The sequence below is a fragment of the Vulpes vulpes genome, chromosome 1, assembly GCF_048418805.1.
Source record: "Vulpes vulpes isolate BD-2025 chromosome 1, VulVul3, whole genome shotgun sequence".
Classification (NCBI taxonomy): domain Eukaryota; kingdom Metazoa; phylum Chordata; class Mammalia; order Carnivora; family Canidae; genus Vulpes; species Vulpes vulpes.
Window position 1 is genome coordinate 52,311,330 of NC_132780.1, and position 19,958 is coordinate 52,331,287.

Here is a 19,958-nt window from a genome sequence, read left to right on the forward strand (position 1 = left end):
TGAAAACGTGACTCATAAAAATCGGGATGCTCTGGAATCTATCGCAATTTTTTATGTTGACATCGGGGTGCCAAAAGACAGTCAATCAGGGCCTGAAGAAGGCTGGATGCATATACTCAATATTGTATTCTGTTTCTCTATGTTCTTAGAAAACCAAACTTCAATTCTCGATAATCAATCCACAAAGCATATATCACCCAGACCCAGCAGCTGCTCCTCTAGTCTTTACCTCCTGCTACATGTTTGCAGCCGTTTTGTAACCAAAGGGCAAGGTTCTGAAGCTACATGATTAAATACTGATCTTTGAGAGCTGTTCTTATGAATGTCTGTAAGGAAAAGAGGCTGAAAAAGTTGTAACTGAAAAACTTTATGGATTACTTGTAAATCTCATGGCAAATCCTGTTTTTAATTTACTAAGTAAAAGAACCTTGATCTAACTATGAAATTTGGAAGCCAAGAATATTGTTTTATTACCATGTTACTCATATTTTCTTTTTTTTTTTAAAGATTTTATTTATTTATTTATTTATTCATGAGAGACACAGAGAGAGAGAGAGAGAGAGAGGCAGAGAGAGGAGAAGCAGGCTCCATGCAGGGAGCCCGACGTGGGACTCGATTCCAGATCTCCGGGATCACGCCCCGGGCCAAAGGCAGGTGCTAACCCGCTGAGCCACCCGGGCTGCCCCCCAACTTTAAACAATTTATGTAGTCGTGGCCCTTCCCTTAATTGCTAAGAAATAAATTAGGGAGGAGAACTTATCTTCCTGCTCAGGGAACAGACAATAGTAGAGCTCTTGAGGTAGGAGCCTGGAGGATGGGCTGACAGGTCACATGATCTACTAGGACGCCTCCAATCTCTATTATACCATGTTATCAGGTCACTTTGATTGCAGCCACTATTTATTAAGCACTTGTGTGTGCTAATAATGATGACCACAGAGGCTCTCGAGGTGAAGTTAACTTTTGAGATGAGGATAAGTGAGAGAGAAAGCCAGGGCCAGACGGGGTAGGAGGCAGACATCTGCAGGCGGGAGGGGCAGGGGCATCGTGGTAAGTCCCACTGGACGGTTCTATTAAGGTGACGCAGCAACAGAACAAAGGCCAGCAACAGTCGTCTGCTCCAGTTAGCTGCGGTTCAGGCCTGCTTCCACACTGTCCTTCTTTTCAGGCATTAACAATGAAACCACAAAACCCGACATGAGTTATTTAACTCAAGGACAAGTTAAATGATAGCATGTTAAAACCTTCTTTTTTTAAAAAAAAAGCAAAGAATATACTTAATCTGCTGGCCAGTATTTGTATTATCTGACATAGCTGCCTTCTTATTCAACTGCTTTTAATCCTTTAATGCCCTGAGCCTTTCGGAGACAAAGCAACATCCTTCACAGCAAGGAAAAATGTATTTCAGGAAAGCCAGGAGGACCCAATGAGTAGATTTTATTCACAGTTTAACAATGTAAACAGCAAAAACTTGGTTGTAATGGTTTCTTATTTACTGGGGGTTTTCACAGTTCCTAATTATTCTTTATCTGGAATATCCTCAATCTATCTTTAGCTCTAAAAGTGCTCCACTGGGATCCCTGGGGGCTCAGGGGTTGAGCATCTGCCTTCAGCCCAGGGCGTGACCCTGGGGTCCCGGGGTGGAGTCCCACGTCAGGCTCCCTGCATGGAGCCTGCTTCTCCCCCTGCCTGTGTCTCTACCTCTCTCTCTCTCTCTGTGTCTCTCATGAATAAATAAATAAAATCTTTTAAAAATAAAATAAAAGTGCTCCACTGCTTGACCTTGGGCAAGACAACAGTCACATTGCCTGCTATATAAAAGACTGAAAGATTTCAAATAAAAGGTGCTTTAATAACTCCATGCACTATTATTCAAATTTTTTTTCCCCTCTAATAACAGTGAAAGGGATGAGGAAGAATGATATTAAATCCCAAAATAATGAAAAGGAAATTCTCTTATAGTAGATGAAAGGCGGTGAGATCAGGATTGGCTTTGGCAGGTCTCAGTACCCGCCGTGATCTGCTGGCCCAGGGTAACATTCCTCTGCTACATGATGTCAGTGCTCATTCTGTTTATGGACACTTCTAGCGTTTGATGACTGTTGTTTAATAAATACCCATAAAACCAGGGCACCTGGCTGGCTCCATCCAAAGAGCAAGTGACTCTCAATCTCGGGGTCGGAAGTTTGATCCCCATTTGGGTGTACAGATTATTAAAATAAATAAACTGAAAAAAAAAAAGTTTAAATACCCATAAAACCAAAATACTGACAATGTGGAAACCAAAGGCAAAAGAAATGTAGATAAATTTAAATGTCCTTACACCTTTGCAGTCCCAAGGACAAGTACTGGAGATATCCCCCCAAGGAACTCACAACTGCCTTAATGTCAGTGCTTTGCTTAGAGGCAAAAAAAAAAACAACCTTCGCCTGGCATTAGCTGGGTCTTAGCTAGGTGACCTTGGGGATCCCGTAGGTCCTCTTTAACAGATGAAAATCCTTTTGGAGACTTCCTTTATCTCTGTTTTTCCCCACTTAAAAGTAGATAATCAATAGCGCCTCAGGATCCCAGTGCAGCTCTTTCTGCTCAAAGGTCCTGTCCCTGTGCTTTAATAAAATCACCTTTTCTTGCACCAAAAACGTCCCAAGAATTCTTTCTTGACCGTTTACTCCCGAACCCCAACATCACATCACTATGACTATTTTCTGTTAATACATTTCTTATTTCACATCCAAAATGTGTATCTGGTGCACGCAGCTGCTTAGTAACAAAAAACTCTTGATTCAAACAGTTAAAAAATAAACTCGTTATCTCCTATAATCAGAGAACAGAGTGGCTTGAAGGTGGTTACTGCAGTGGCTTAACAAGATTGAAATTCACCTTTCCGGTCGCCCATACACGGTACCTATGTTCGTCAGTCCCTGGGGTCCCCTGGTTCGGATGGCGGCTAAGTACTGGCGTCACATGCATACCCCGTAATTTCCAGCTAAAAAATGACGTTCTCTTCCTGATGAAGTCTCTAGGTCTCACCCAAAAGATTGTTGTCTGAGGCCCCAAGTAGGTTTCCCCTCAAATATCAGAATTGGGTCACATGCCACTTCCTAAACTGATTCCGGGCAGGAAGAACGGGATCAGTCACCAGCAGGCCTAAGCCTGTGGCCGATGTCACCCCCCAGGGAGGGAGGAGGGAAGACAAGGGATGACCATGACCTGCTGGTGGTCAATTAAGATTTAGTAGAGTTAGTGAAAGGGCCAATGAATAATTTTGCATAGCAGGAAAGGTTAGAAGCTCTAAAAAGTAGATAATTGAAAAAGAATGCCATGCTAGGAAAAAACAAAGAGCAAAACTAAATGTCACCCCGTAGCTGGGGACAAGCCTCCCAGGGAACAAGTAGACTCCGATCTTCAGTCCTCGTGGTCTGTTTTTACCAGAACAAGCTTCTCTGCAAAAGAAGCAAACCTGCACCGTAAAGGAGCACTTTTTTAAAATATATATATATATATATATATATATAAGATTTTTACTTATTTATTTGACAGAGAGACAGGGCATGAGTGGGGACAGAGACAAGTGAGAAGCGGACTCCTGGCTGAGCAGGGAGTGGGATGCAGATGCGGGGCTCCATCCCAGGACCCCATTCCCAGGACCCGGGATCATGACCTGAGCCACCCGGGCGTCCCCAGGAGGGGACGTCTTTATGCCACAGCTGTCCTGATCCCGTAGACCAAGAAGAAACAATGAACAGATGTGTCATATTTGCTTAGCCAACTTCCACCACCTTTTATTTTAGGCCCTTGGTTTCAGATCTCCTTCCTCCCTCCGCAACAGTCACCCTGGGTGCTAACCTGGTGTGACGCCCCAGGCTCCCAGTGCCCCTCCGTGACGTCATTCACACCCACAGCTTTAACTTCGCACCTAATGCCGCCGAATCCTAAGTCCTTCTCCCGGAAGGGTCATCTATGCCCCACATCTCCTCTGGGGAAAGTCACCTCACTGGGCCACAGGTGTTTTAATACGTCTAATAGGTCAAAAATCAAATTCATCCTCTTGTCTCCAAAATCTGTTTTCTCTTTTATCCCCGACATTGGTGAGGGCCCTACCATCGACCCAGCAGTCACACCCCAAATATGGGAGCCCTCCTAGACCTCTCCCCTGCCGTAACCTGCCGGGTCATGACCTGAGCCCAAGGCAGACGCTCACCCCTAAGCCTCCCCTTAACTCCCTCTTCAGCCCTCCCTGTCCTAGGCATTAGGATTCTATACACATTGGGGCACCTGGTGGCACCGTCGGTGAAGTGACCGACTCTTGGTTTCTGCTCAGGTCATGTTCTCAAGGTCATGAGACTGAGACCCACACCAGGCTTTGTACTCAGTGTGGAGTCTGCTTAAGACTCTTCTCCACCCCCCTGCTCTTTCTCCCTCTCTCTGTCTCCCTCTAAAATAAACAGAATCTCAAAAAAAGGAAAAAGAATTCTACTGACACTTTGTAATAAACACGGCAACAATGGGCCCTAACAATGGGCACCGGTGAGTGAGCGCGGAGGTGAGTCAGGCACGAGGTGAAGTGCTTTCCTTGCAGTAACTCATCCAGTTGCCACAGCATCCTCACGAGCAGACCATCATTATAAGCCCACGTTACACTGGGGTGAGGGCCATTGAGTCACGCGCGCAAGGCTACCAAGCTGGGGGGTCTGTCTCACTCTGGGAACGTCTGGGTCCCTGTGCTTCTCCCTCCCTAGCGCGGGCACTGGCCCTCCACTGTTCTGCATCCTCTCTTAATTCCTTAGTGCTCCGCTGATACAGAGATAAACTTCATGAGCTTTACATATTTGTCTCCTGTGACTTTGTCACATTATCAAATTGGGTTTTACAAAACCACACTCCACTAAAGGGGACAGGCCGCCAACTTCGTCGTGTTTTTCCTACAGCCAGGAAAAAATCAAGAGAAGTTTTTTTTATCCTCCCGTTGTACTTACATATATAAATGACATAAATATATATGCATGGAAACTATTACCTAAATACATAAGTTAAAAGCACGATATATATCCATGCGTTTTATTTCTTGAATGCACCAATATTAATCACAGGCCATTAAAGGAAAGCATTAAGGGTAACGCAAGTCTGTACCTGAAATGGGTGTTCTGATGTTAGGACAGTAAGCATACCATGGCGATAAGCATTCTAATAGGACCACAGCTCATAGAGGACATATTACTAGTACAGCTATTAATATGACTAACTAACACTTTTATGACATTATGTGTTACGCACCGTACTAAGCACCTTTAGACCATTAACTAATGTGGTGAAAACGTGTATTCAGTCAAGCGATGGGCTAGTGAGTCATAACCTTTGGCAACCAGAAGGGTCTCCTACACTAGCTTTACAGCCCATCTTACTGCCTTGGTTTGATCACGGACTCTGCACTCTAATATTATCATCCACGTAGTGTTTTTTTTTTCTTTTTACTAGAAATTCAGTATTTACTTTCATATTTTCTAAAATACAATTAAAACCAAAGGCTCTACAAGTAAATCATAAAATAACATAAATTGCTATTGCATCATTCTCACACCGATGCTTATTGTCAGATCGTTAAATTCACCGCAGAGCACTGCTCCTTTAATACGCAGGGTTCCTACGGCACCTAATATAAATCGTAAGGTTTGAAACCAGGCCAACAGATGGTTGCATTTTCAAAATAGCCTGAGCCGCAGCTTCCACTTTGTGTTAGCATCAAGATTAATAGCTGATACGCCAGTTAAAATACAATAAGCCATCACTAAGATTAATTTTCTCAGTTACTTAATCTGAGGCTTCCTCTAACTCAAGCAAATGTAAAGAAATAAGCTGAGAGTTCCAATTATCAGTTGCTTTTTTATTTTTACTAAGGGTATATGACAATGAAATTTCAAACACTTTCTTTTTAGAAGGCACAGTTCACCAAAGAAATGCTTAAGAGGAGGACAGTTATATTAGGAAAGGGAACAATATGGGCCCTTGAGTAATTTTAACACATCAAAGGCTCCCCTTTTTCAAGAGCATTCTGCTTTCGAGGCAAGATGACACAGTCGCAGCCAAACCTGGACAGTCTTGGCTTTCTTTCTTCTTCCTTTTTTTAAATCCCAGCCTAGTACCCTCACAAGGGTACGTTTAAATGATCAATAACATGGTCACTCAATTTCTGTGTCAGAAAGTAAATAAATAATTAAATACTCTGTACTCAGCAATGATTAATTTACTTGATAATTTTGAACAGAGGAAATTTCCAACTGCTCAAGTTTTCAAGTGAAAAAAAAAATGTACGGTTTTCTCAGATGATAAACTGTCTTTTCACTTCTCCCTCTCCTAACACGCTCAAAATAGATCCATCTTAATTGGTCTAAGCAGAGATGAAATTTTCTTAATCATCTTCCCTGTCAGCCTGTGCAAAAGAAAACAAGGCAAACTTTTTGGTCCTGCCCACCACAAAAGAGACATTCTATATTATAGAATCTCAATTTCAAATAATTAGGATTTTTAAATGAGTCATTTGTATAGATATGCTACTGTCAGTCCGGGGTATTTTTGCACTTGTTACATTTTTACCACAGAATTAAATGGAAACTAAAGAGGGATGGAGAAAATAGTAGATAGCTGTGCAGCCATCAAAATTAATTTGTTGGGAGGAAAGGTTGGAAGTATTGATCAAAACTGGGTTTGGAGCAGGGCACCTGGGTGGCTCAGTCCATTGAGCGTCCAACTCTCGATTTCAGCGCAGCTCATCAGGGTCCCGAGCGAGACCCATGTCAGGCTCCTGCTCTGAGTGTGGAGCCTGCTTAGGATTCTTCCTCTCTCCCTCTCCCTTTGCCTCTCCTTCCCCCACTCATGCTCCCATGCACTCTCTCCATAAAGAAATAATAATAGTAATTAAGTTTGGAGAGTTGTCTGAGGATTTCATGGTTTTCTTGGAACATGAACTGAAGCAGCAATTTGTAAATATTTTGGCCTCAGGAACACTTTACAGTCTTAAAAATTACTAACAATCTCCCCATCTTCCTGCCCAAAGAACTTTGGCTTATGTGGGTTATTGATTCTCAATATTTACTATATTCAATATTAAAACAGAATTTTCTGAAAATTTACTAACTCATTTCAAAATGTAAATCCATATGATAAGTAATAAAATATTATTAAGAGCATTTTTATGAAAAACAACTATATTTTTAGTTAAAAGTCATTATAGGGTAGCCCGGGGGGCTCAGTGGTTTAGCACCGCCTTCAGCCCAGGGCCTGATCCTGGAGGCCCGGGATGGATTCCCATGTCGGGCTCCCTGCATGGAGCCTGCTTCTCCTTCTGCCTGTGTCTCTGCCTCTCTCTCTGTCTCTGTGTCTCTCATGAATAAATAAAATCTTTAAAAAAAAATGTTTTTTTAAAAAAGTCTTTACAGTGAGAAGAATGGCATAAATTTACATTTTTGCAATTTTCTTTAATGTCTGGCATAATCATAGACAACTTCATCCTCTTGTCTGATTCTGCTTTCAGTCTGTTGCAATATGTGGTTTCATTTACAGCCTAAGAAAATCCAGCCTCACATAGATACAATTTTTTTAAACAGGGGAGAATAATAGCCTTTTTAGATAATCGTGGACAGTCTTCTTTGATATCATACCGAAACTCAACAACCTGTAGTTTCTTAAAGTTGAGCTGCAATATGGAATCTTAAAACTTGAGAACTTTTCTTATTCTTTACAGTCAAATATTTTGGTATCTTGAACTTTCAGAGGATCTTTTATCTATCCACATCTTTATAACACTTATTGGTCATTTAAAAAATACTGAGTTATGCAGATTTTCCATATTTTGACATACTTCATTACACAACATCCAATGAAAACCACATTAGGGTACCTGGGTGGCTCAGTCAGTGGGGCATTTGACTCTTGATGTCAGCTCAGGTCATGATCTCAGGGCCACGAGATCAAGTGCATGGCAGGTTCTGCACTCAGCAGGGAATCTGCTTCAGATTCTCTCCCTCTGCCTCTCTCCTCCAGCTCACTCACTCTCTCTCTCTAAAATAAATATATCTTAAAAAAAGAATTTAAAACCCAAGGGAAGTGCAGCTCTGTAAATTATCAGGACATTAAATCATTCTTAGATAAGCACAGTGAGGCACATTTTTCTACAGCAAAAAGTAAATAGTTCACATGAGAAAACTAAACAGTCAAGCATACGTCTATCGCCAATACTCCTTCCCACAAAGCGGACCTTCAAGAGAACATGTTATTTAAGCAAAACAAATATTTCCAAAATAAACATTTTAAAAATTTGTTATTTATCGTTGATCTAAGTTTCAGATTGGAAGGATTCTAGAAAGCTCTAAGATTTTTGTGCTACTTATGTCTTTCACTTAAGGAAGAAAAATTGTTGACTTCCTTCTCCCTCTACCCCCTTCATGCTGCAACAGCCAATGGGTCGATTACATGGACAATATTATCTTCCATAAAGATGACCCTCATACCTACATACTTAACTAGGTGAAATCCTGAAGCGGACAACTCCGTGCTTTGGGAGCTCTGTCCTAAGGGGAAAACTCACTGAAGATTAAGCCATCAAAGTCAGGGCGCGTGGGTGGCTCAGTGGTTGAGCATCTGCCTTCAGCCCCAGTCGTGGCCCCAGGGTCCCGGGATCGAGTCCCACATCGGGCTTCCTGCATGGAGCCTGCTTCTCCCTCTGCCTGGGTCTCTGCCTCTCTCTAGGCCTTTCATGAATAAATAAAATCTTTAAAAAAAAAAAAAAGCCATCAAAGTCAGAGCTGAGGATTTCCCCAGATGTACCCCCGAAAGTCTTTATCTTCTGACTGAACCACCACCTAGAAACAACTACTAGAAATCCCCTGGTGAACCAAGTCAAACCTTTTAAGACTGACATGACTGTCTCAGCCGTCCAGGTCTCTAAAGGGGGATTCTCAAGTAAGATACATTTGGATGGAATAAATTCATTGACTCACATCACTTAGACTTCTCATAGTGTTTCAGCCCATAGAGTTTGAATCTGATATCTTGCTGGTATCTCTGAATCTGGTCTGACCTGGGGGGCATTGGATACAGCCTGGATTGACTATAGCTGCATCGACTTAACTTACCTAATCATGACCCTTTTTTCTCTTATAACCGTATCTGTGCACAACTATATGCTTCTATTTGAGTCAATGGCTGGCCCAAGCCTAACCCCCTCATTGCCTCTGTGTTAGAGTCTGAAACTAATTCAAAGCCTTATCTTCAGGATCCAATCCTTTGTCATTATGTGAAGTACTAAACTGCATCCTCTTTTATCCCACATCTACTTACTCAGTATTTTTTTATTACGTATCCAGTGTCTCAGTATGTTTGACTGTGTGCATCTCCTTTCCTACTCCACCTACTCCTCTACACAAACCTAGCAAGCTCCTTGCCATAGTTCCCTCTGCTAACTAGACTGCAGGTTCAGTCAGTACAGTTTTTGTAGTGTGCCTCCATTCACTAATATTGCCTCCAGCCTGCTCCCCAACCCTTTGCTTCTCTCCCCCATAAATCACATCTGCTGCTCTTGGAAGGTGTCCTTTCCCTGCTCTTCATCTGTCTACTCAGTCTCATCCTCTTCTTCCGAGCTCTCCTCACCCCCACACTAGAAGGTAAAATCCTAAGCTTCTTCCACTGCGTCCTCACAGAGCCCACTACTGTTAGGGGCAAACCCCTGTTCATCTATTCCTCCTTCCTCTCCATTTCTCACTGCCCACTGACTATCATCACTCTTAAGGACTTCTCTGTATCTCACGATACCAAAGAGATGTACACATGCATTGTATGTGCTTAATAACACTCATTAAATCAATGTTGAATAATTATTTAAATAAAAAAATAGTTGAGGTTCCCAGAAAAGAATGGTTTCCACCTCTACTTACAAAAGTAATAACAAAATATGCTGGCCTGCAAAACAAAAAACAAAAACCTCTAGACCTTTCCAAATTCCCCACTGCCTCCTCTAAGATACGTCTGAAAGTAAACTAGTCTTTGCAAGCATTAAATTGCTCGTCAACCTTACAAAGGGTGTCATTTAGTCAATTCCCTTCCCTAAGGAAATACAACAGGAATACAGCTGCCTGGAGAAAGATTAATTCACCCAACTCTAGTAAGTAGCTCACTGAGAGCAGCTTCTACCACTCTAGGGTATCTGAGCCATGTTTCATTCCTGGTTTCACCAAGAAAACCTTTTTTCTTTCTAAGTTTGAATTTTTGCCAATTAATGCAGTTAGGTTTACAATGAGTTGGAGCCCAATATTAAGTAGGCATAATTTCACCCAAAGTTTGGACTATGAGAGAACTAAATGGAGAACCTTTTCTGGTATCTGAAAATATGAACATCACCTCCATATCCTATCAAACTTCCCTAACACTCACATAGAGGTGTATGATGGTTGAAGACGGAGAGGAAAATGCTCGGCCTGGAAATATAAAGCAGGCACAGAGAACAGCAATAACTGGCAGGAGAAATCCAAATGAAGATGTCTCTAGGAGCCAAGCATGTAGTGTGAATGTGTTCAGCAAATTTATGGTAAGAACAACAGTGAGGGGGCAATAAAAGGCAGCTACCTCTAAGGTCAGTGTGCCGACGGCCCCATCCAGAAAACTGTTACCATGCAAGAATGTAGAACTAGTGTCACATCTTCTGACTGTTCAGAAGACAGTGGGAACCCAGATTTTTTTTACATAAAATTACCCCAATGTTGGCAAGTTATTAAAATTAGAAAAAAATAAAGCAGAACTCTGTGCAATGAAATAAAAAATGAAAGGCTGCTAATTTATGATCTCTGGAACACAGAGTTGGGATCTAGAAAATATTTTAAAATATATTGCTAAAATGAAATCTCTGCTTCATACTCACTTTTAGTGACTAGATTTCTGTATTAATCTTCTGGGTTTGAGCACTTATATTAATGATCATATCAGGTAGGTTAAAAGCTCAAATGCAAAAGCAACAACAAAAGCACTGGAAAAAATATAAATGAGTATGTATCAAATCCCTGATTTGGAGATGACTCTTAGAATTAAAGAAATCACAGAAGAGTTTTTAATCTATAGTTTAACAAAACTTAAGAATATTTATTGTGAAAAATGCCTTGTGACCAAAATTAAATGTAAAATAAAATCAGGAGAATATTTGAGCTGATATGACAAAGGGCGAATTGTCTTTACTGTAAACAAAACAAAACAAGCAGAACCTTCAGAAACTGATAAAAGACACAAAAATAATAAATTCTAACACCTTATTAACAAGGGTGATTTGCTGTTGCCAGCTTCTAATCCAGTTCAAAGCAGGGCTTTGACATCTAGGGCTGAGATATCTGCCAAACCACACAAGTACAACACAATGAGCTCTCAAAACCTAAAAAGTACTAGAAGAAAGGGAGTGCCACAAAAGATCCAACAAATAGAAGAATTCATACGCGAGGAACTAGCGATTTTAAAAATATGAAAAGTCCTGTTTGGAAAAATGTTTATTTAGCTCTTCTATCCATTTAAAAATCAGATTAGTTGTATTTTTGTTCAAAATGGTGAACAGACACATGACAATGTCACTCACCATTAGGGACACTGCAGATCAAAACCACAATGCCGTATCACCTCACACTTGTAAGAATGGCTATCATCAAAAGACAAGAGGCAACAGGTGCCAGCAAAGCTATGGTGAAAATGGAGCCCTTATGCACTTTTAGTGGGACTGTAAATCAGTCCAATGACTATAAGAAAGAATATGAAAAAAAAAAAAAAAAGAAAAAGAAAGAAAAAAAATAAAAATAAAAATAAAAAAAGAAAGAAAGAATATGGAGGTTCATCCAAAAATTAAAAATAGAAATACCATATGACCCAGTAGTTCCCCTACTGGATATAAACCCAGAGAAATGAGGATAGGATTTCGACAAGCTATATGAACTCCCATGGTTATCACAGTATTATTCACAATAGCCAAAATATGAAAACAACCCAAATGCCCAACAATGGATGAATGGATAAGAAAGATGTGGTACATACACACAAAGGAATATTATTCAGCCATCAAAAAGGAGGATATCCTTCCACTTGCAACAACATGGATGGGCCCCAAGCACATTATTTGCTAAGCAAGGTAATTCACAGAAAAACAAGTACAGTATGATACCACTTATAGATGGAATCTAATAAAGCTGTAAAAAACAATAAAATGGTGGTTCCCAGAAAATTGGTGGGTAGGAGAGTAAGATTAATAGTATTTTAAGGTGTACAAACTTATACCTTATTTACTACTTGTAAATTAGCAATAAAGACCTAATTACAGTATAATGAATATAGACAAAAATATTATACTGTAATTATGTAATGTGATAAATATCATATTACAACACATAAAAATGCCAAAGTAAAACCTTGTACTCCTTAAATTTATACAATATTATATATCTAATTTATTTTAAAAATAAAAATGAAATAAAATATTTTTAAATACACAAAAAGAACATTAACAATTAATTATATTAAAATCCTCAAAGAGATAAATGAAAGCATAGCATCCATGAAGCAAAGAACAGAAAAGGAAAATATGAAAAAGAATCAATGACAAATCTTGGAAATGAAGCATATAGTTCTTGATGTTTTTAAAATAATAATAATAATATGTCCTAAATGGCATAATTGAGACAGCTGAAAAGAAAATCCATGATTTGGAATCTAGTTCTCTACAAGAATGCACTATTAACAAATTAAGACATAGGAAATGATGCAAACCTAATGAATTCTCTCCCCAGAAAAATCCACTTATGTACCTACAGAGAAAGTTTTATAAACAAAGTTTTATAGACAGTTCTTAGAGTCTTTGAACCCAATTTCTACCCTAGAATTCTGAATGCAAAATATCTTAAAAATGGAAATCTGCCCCACTCTATTAATATAATATGATATCAACACAAGGAAATACTGGTTCAAGGTATAGAAAACAGACTTTAAATTTAAGTTAGGATCAAATTTTAAAAAAAATTAAATCTGATCAAGAAATGAAATTCACAAAGAAAGTGTCCTGAATCTTCCTAAATATTGTTACAAAACTCAGGTAAGATTAAGATAGAGAAAAATCAATAACTATCCACAGCAAATAAAGGACTTCTAGTGTGTATTAAAGTTGGTTAATTATAACATAATAATTATCATTTCAGATGCAAATATGATTTTAAAGTTCATTTTGGCATCACAAAATGCGACTGAAAAAGTAGAGCATTTGTAATAGGCAAAAACCATTTTTTCAAATAATATTAAATGATCAGTATGGGGATACAAGATTGGTGGAGTTTAAAAGAAGCTAAATTGCTCTGCATTAGAAAACATGAGAGATAAAGGAGCCTGAGGGGAAAATCTGGAGATATTGCCTAGAATAAGGGGAATTTTTAAGAGTAGGCTGAAAAGAGCAATAAAAAAAAAATCACTGTTTGATACGTTGTGATTTGGGGTGAGCTGAACAGAGCTGTCCTAAGGCAATGTAGGGGATACATGCTATGATACCAATCCCAGGATACCTTCAGGAAAATATACATACTGCTTGGGGTTTTTTTGTTTGTTCTTTATCCAAGAGTAGGAGAGTCAAGGAAGAACACTGAGTTCTCCTTCAACATTGGCCTAACCTGTGTACACGTGGACAGCTACCCAACATCTGTGTTACACAAGAAAGTCTTAAATTTGCCCTTTGCAATGAACCTAAACAGAAATGTCTGGTCCTCAACAAAACTTCGATGGAAGACAGCTCTCCAACCAAGATTCTGAAAACACAAAAATCTTCCTTAAAAGAGATGTGAAATGTTTCAGAATATGAACTCAAATGACATACTGAAAATCTTCCGTTTAAGACAGCTAAGATCTTTGGAAGGTAAAGTGATGACTTCTCTGAAGAGAGCTCTACTGAGAATTTATATTAAAATTCAGGATGTATATTTCCACAGGTTTTCTTGAAGCTGATGTGGAGAGACATTATCTTGATGAAGACCATGAAATGTTTAGATACAGGTATTTGTCTTCTTTGAGTATTGTCAAGTTACTTCAAAACCATACAATCAGATTGTCTTGATGTTCACAATTTTATTTTATTTTATTTTATTTTATTTTATTTTATTTTATTTTATTTTATTTTTTTACTTTTTTTTTTTGAAGTTCACCATCTTAGAAGAATGCTGCCTGGGTTTGAAATAGCACATTTGCATCACAACAGATCAGGTTCCTTTGAATACACTCAACACTGCAGAATAGCCCTGTTTTGGTTAAAAAAAAATCTCCGTTTGATGTAAACTTTCCACTTGGAAACATGATTGTGTATGACTCTGTCTCAGTCACAAGCCAACTCCCTGATAAGATGATAGAAGCATTCACGTATGAATCTTTGTTTCCCCACAAAATATGTTTCCTTTGGGGAGGAAATTGAAGGACAAGTTTTCAACCTTTGCAGGCCACCTAGACTTTATCTTCTCACAGTGAAACTTCTTAGCCTGGAATATTCTATTCCTAATTAAAAGCAGCAAACATGAAAATGCCTGGTGTGGGATGGTGTGTTCACATAGGCCTTCACTGAAGACAATATTTTCTTCATATTCATGAAATAAAATTAAACTGGAATGAATTTTGAATCAATATTTCAAGACTTCATTATATATAAAGCACAAAAACATAAAAACTAAAGGTACTAAAATCTTGACCACAGTGAATAATAAATGCGTTCTATAAAATTTCCAATGTACTAATGCCAAAATATAATATTTCCAAAAATATGTCAGAGAAAAATACATACAACTAGCCCTAAATATCTGCCAAAAGAAATGATGCTGAAGAAATCAAAACTAAGATAATAAGTAATTTTTAAATGGCACTCACCAATCACAATTGAAGACTCACAGTGATAATAACCATTACTTTGTTTTTTCTTTAGCATGGAGCAAAGATCTATGCGATGTACCATTTCTTCTCCAAATCTGTGACTGATAAATTTTTCATAGAATTTGGGGTCGATTTTTTTCACTCCCTTGAAATGATAAAACAAAATCACATCACTCAATCATTCCATCGAGGCAGCTAGTTCATATTTATATCTGTCTTAGAATGTGACATTATACTTTGGTATCTAGTTCTGCCTAGAGGCATTTGAAGACGGATACCCCAAAATGGTAGAATCTGTTTTTTAAGTCTCCCTCTCTAGGATGAGTTGTATTATTAAAAAAAAAAAATCATCAAAGAGTATTGGGTTTAAATTAGGTGGCATTCAGAACCTCATATGCTTTAAGCTTCTGAAATAATGAGGTATATCAAGTTGAAATTTGAGGTATCAAAAAAAAAAGAGTAATCATCAACAATGGAGAAATGGATGAATTTTTTAAAAGTGATATAGATCTTAATATTTTATAATGTATAAAATGTTTTAATAAGATGTATGCAATTTTGAAACTTCTGACATAAGAGTCATTTGAAGACGGTTAATGATTATTTGAATTGGAGGAGGGGACAGTGCATCTCCCAAGTCCTTCTCTATCTGCCCCTCCTTATTGTCAGTACCTTCCATAGCAGGAAGGGGGTGATTGGTGAAAACCGACAGTGGGAAACCTTGTTGTCTCTGTGGTTTCCCAAAACGTGGGAATGAACGTCTCCCCCGCCCCTGCCTATGTAATGGTCCCCCCCCACCAGCCTCACAGACCCAAACACAGTCCGTAATGTGAAGGTACAGTACTTTACAAGGCAAATTCACTGACTGACCATGTGTGCGCTTTTCCGTTCAATTTATAATTGGTAAAAATTTTACCCTGGCAATACCTGCTGTTCGTTAAAAATCAGAAAATATAAGGAATCTAGGGGCAGCTGGCTGGCTCAGTCAGTGAGGTGTGCAACTCTTGGTCTAGGGGTTGTGAGTTCAAGCCCCACACTGGGTGTAGAGATTAGTTAAAATATAAAATCTATTAAAAGGAAAGAAAAAAGAAAATATGAAGAATCTAAAGAAAAAGAAAAATCATTCATGTCCCTGCCATTTACAGAAAATATATGAACACTACGAGTACATCCTTCCACCCCTCAGGTCTTTTTCTATGCATACATATATTCTATTTAGATCATACTTAAATAAATAATATTATAATGTAGTTAGAATATATATTTTCCCTTTTTATTCACAAAAAAACTTTGATAAAAGTTTTAAAAAGATGTAAAAACAAAAAAATTAAAATAAAATCACCCCACACTGCAACTACTAAAATTTTATTATGTATTTTATTTTTCCTATGTGAAACAAAGTACGTTTTTTCTTTTTTATAGAAATATGGTTGAGCCATGATTTAGCAATCAGCTATTTTTGCAGTTAATACATCAATAAATAATATACAGATGTGCACCCTATTTTTAATATTTTAATTTCCATAGTACTTCACTGTATGGGGGTATCATTGATCTATTCATTCAAATTATTTATTGTTAGAGGGCATTTAGGTTGCCCTTAATTTTTAACACTGTAATCAACATGTTTTTGTGGATGTATGTTCTTGTTCTGTATCCAAGCTGAGCTGCTGACCTTTCCTACCGGCTCCATTCACAGACCCCCCAGGTCACTCAACAGCAACTCTAGTCCAGCTGATCAGGCAAAAAGCCCTGGGGTGTCCCCGAGTCCCCTCTTTCTCTCGCTGTCCCCTCTGATCCAACAGCGTTGGCTCTCCCCGCGACCTGTGACTCATGGCCACCACTCTCTTGCTACCCTTGTCTGAGCTTCCCCGATCTTTCACGTGTATCGTCCTAACAGCCCCTGTTTTCCCACCCTCACCTCCTCTACAGGCAGAATTATCCTATAAAAACATGCATCACCTCAGGTCACTCTTCTGCTCAAAATTCCCCAATCGGTTCTACTGCCCTCAAAGGAAGAGTCAACTGCCCCAGGAGAGCCCACCAGGTCCTGCCCTGCCCGCTCAGTGCTCCCTGGGCCTCGGCTCCTGCTCCTTCCTCAGCCTCCCCTCAGCCTGACCTCCTCCCTGGCCTCCTCCCCAGCCTCCACCCCAGCCTCCTTGGCCTCCTCCCCAGCCTCCTTGGTCACACCAGTGCCATCCCCTGGGACCTGGGTACTGGAAATGGTCTCCCCAGATCCCCTCGTGGCCCGTCTCCTGCCTCCCCGCAGCCCTTGCTCCAACCTCACTCTGAGGAGAACTTCGCCTGGCCACTCCCTTGAAGGCGCACCTCCAGGTCCTTCCCTCCTTTCCCTCCTTCTAAACACTATGTACAGTTTTCCACAGCACGAACCACCCTCTGCCATCCTGGAACATCTACCGTGCCCGCCTCTCAGGGGTGTCATTATCTGTCCCTCCCCATTCGACTGTATGCTCCGCACGGAAAAAGATTTTGGTCTGATGTGTATTTACTGAAACCCCCCCAGTGCTTAGCTCGCTGCTGGACACGAACAGTGCTTACGAAATAATCGTCACAAATGCAGATCAAGTTCCAAAGGCGGCATCAGACGCTGTTCACTCGCCGGCTGGAGTGGGGCCGGGGACGCTCGGGGCTCAGGGAGGCGGGCAGCAGGGCCTCAGAGCACCTGCTGGGGGCAGTGGAAATGTGTGAGCTCAATGAGCTCTGCTGCTTCTCAGGACGTGGTTTTGCTTCAGTTTCCTTGTCTGTAAAATGAGGTTAACAGTGGAACCTACTTCAAGTGGGAGATGGACTAAATAAGTGAACTTATAAAAGCGTTCAAAGCAGTGAAACAGAGTAAAGGCTACATATTTATGTGATATGATAAATATGATAACACATATATATTATTAGTGACTTTTAAGGAACTGCAGGAGAGATACGGTTTCAGAAACTTTATAAAGGTTCTGAGTAAACAGAAACTGGCCATTCTGATGGGTCTGAAACGCCAGCGTGTGCTGGCCCGCTGGCTGGGGAGGCAGCGGGCTGGTGTCACCCTGGGGCCAGCAGCGGGAGACCCGTCATGACCCTGCAGGGAAAAGAGGAACTTCAGTTTTCAAGATACCAGCGCTGGCCAGCTGCCGGCACCTCCGGTGTGGCTTTGTAAGACGTCATGATTTCTTTAAAGTAAGAAATAAGGGAAACGTGAACAGTGACCATTCGAGAGGCTTAATTTTGGCAAAAAAAGTAAGGGCCAACTATTTTTGCAAGAGTTCTTCACAGATGACTTCCAACATGAGTCTTTAAGGAGTGAATTTTTATTAGAGGGTGGAATGGAATTCATTCTTTAAGTCATAATTTATAGAGAGAACTGTGGTTCAAAAGGCCTGGCTTAGGAGGCACTGAAATTATACACCGTGAACAGAAAACACCTTCAGTGATAAAGAGCCTAGAAATAGATAAGAATCTGCTTGGTCTGATATATAATATTAACATGATCTTTGTTCTCTAGGGAATTTTCTGTTCGGCGATATATTTCTTCTTCTTTTTTTTTTCCCCAGGGTCTTTTTCCCATAGCAATAGGCATCGTTTCTAATAAAATGCATCTGAATCGGTGTCGCCACCCAGATGCAGCAGGTCGTGTTCTTCTTTCATAAGAAGAGAAAGAACTATCGTTCTGAGAAAATAGATGAGCATATCAAAATTGGATATCATTCAGGGTAAGGCTAAGAAGGCTCCTATTTTCTTTTTTTTAAAAAAATATTTATTTATTTGAGAAAGAGCCCAAGCAGGAGGGGCAGAAGGAGAGAGATTCTCTAGCAGACTTTGTGCTGGGCACGGAGCTGACGCAGGGCTCAATCTCACGGCCCTGAGATCATGGCCTGAGCCACGCAGGCACTCCAAGGCACTCCTTCCTATTTTCTGAATGCATCCACTGAGCCTCCAAAACAGTCCCAGAGACAGTACTCTCCAGTTTAAAGCTAAAAAGACTGGGTTAGCACGATTTTCATGTTTTAGGACCCCCAAATTATTCTCTGCTTCCCTCCTTCATAGGTCAGGCCCTTTCCAAGGTACTTTGTATTTAAGGATCAGTGAAAGTATAACACATTAAAAGAGTTCAAAAAAATTACCAAAAAAATAAAATAGTTAAAGCCAGAAAAATTGACCTGTAAAGGCTAAAAGAGTTGGGACTATTTCAAGTGCAGAGAAACAATGTATAGGGGGACTTCACCTAAACCAGGCGAAGGGTGCTGCAACCCTGAAATTGTGGACACGCTTGGTGGCTGCCTAGGACTAAACTTGAATGTTATTTTTGCCTTAAACCTAGCCGAGACAGGGCATATTTTCAAGGGCTTTGCATTTATAATTTTACCCAATATAACTGACTTATCAATTAGGCAGCATAACGCTGAAAGATAAAATAGGAAGTTAAATATAAGATATCTGACTTTCAAACAATAAATTAGTAGCAAGAAACATCAAACAGAAAAACTTTTCAAGACTGTCTTAATTAGTCATTAGAAATGACTAAAGTTTTACTTTCCTTTTAGCCTAGTTTCAGGCATGGTTTAGGAAGAATTATCAACGATGTTCAAAGCCACTTGATAATCCTTGATAAAATGTACTATTAAACCCTGAGAACTTCATTCTTGATTGTAACTTGGCACCCAAACAGCCAATCCAGGAAAAATGCCATTTAGACCATGATGAGTATTTTTAGAATCATCTGAGGCTGCATCTGCTAAATTATGGAACCTATTTACTCAGAAAGCATCCACCGTATCATTTACATTTAGCTAAATGATGTGTATAGTTTAATATGTACCAAAGAGGGCTCAGGCTTATGTTACTATGCACCAAATTCTATTTTCAATATAAATGATGTAAAGAAAGCTATGAAATATGAAAATTCACCTTAGTTAACAATCTGTATATGAAAGTCATTCTAGGTTCTGAAAGATAAAATTTAATTTTTCTATGACAAAGTTATTGTGATTAGAGGAACAAAGAAATGCCAGTTTCATTAAAAAAAAAGTTAAGACTTTTATACA

At 39.6% G+C, this 19,958-nt stretch overlaps 1 protein-coding gene across 5 annotated transcripts in view; it reads right to left on the reverse strand.

Annotated features, from left to right (window-relative positions):
- The window catches only part of AKAP7 (A-kinase anchoring protein 7), a 125,207-nt gene that overhangs the window by 40,039 nt on the left and 65,210 nt on the right, over window positions 1-19,958 (reverse strand). For all 5 annotated transcript variants that reach the window (XR_012002655.1, XR_012002658.1, XM_072764216.1 and 2 more), the window contains exon 7: window positions 14,908-15,055. Coding sequence is in view for 3 of the 5 variants with exons in the window: in XM_072764216.1 (XP_072620317.1) it covers window positions 14,908-15,055 (148 nt within the window). In the remaining 2 variants the exon portion in view is untranslated. The remainder of the gene's footprint in view (window positions 1-14,907; window positions 15,056-19,958) is intronic.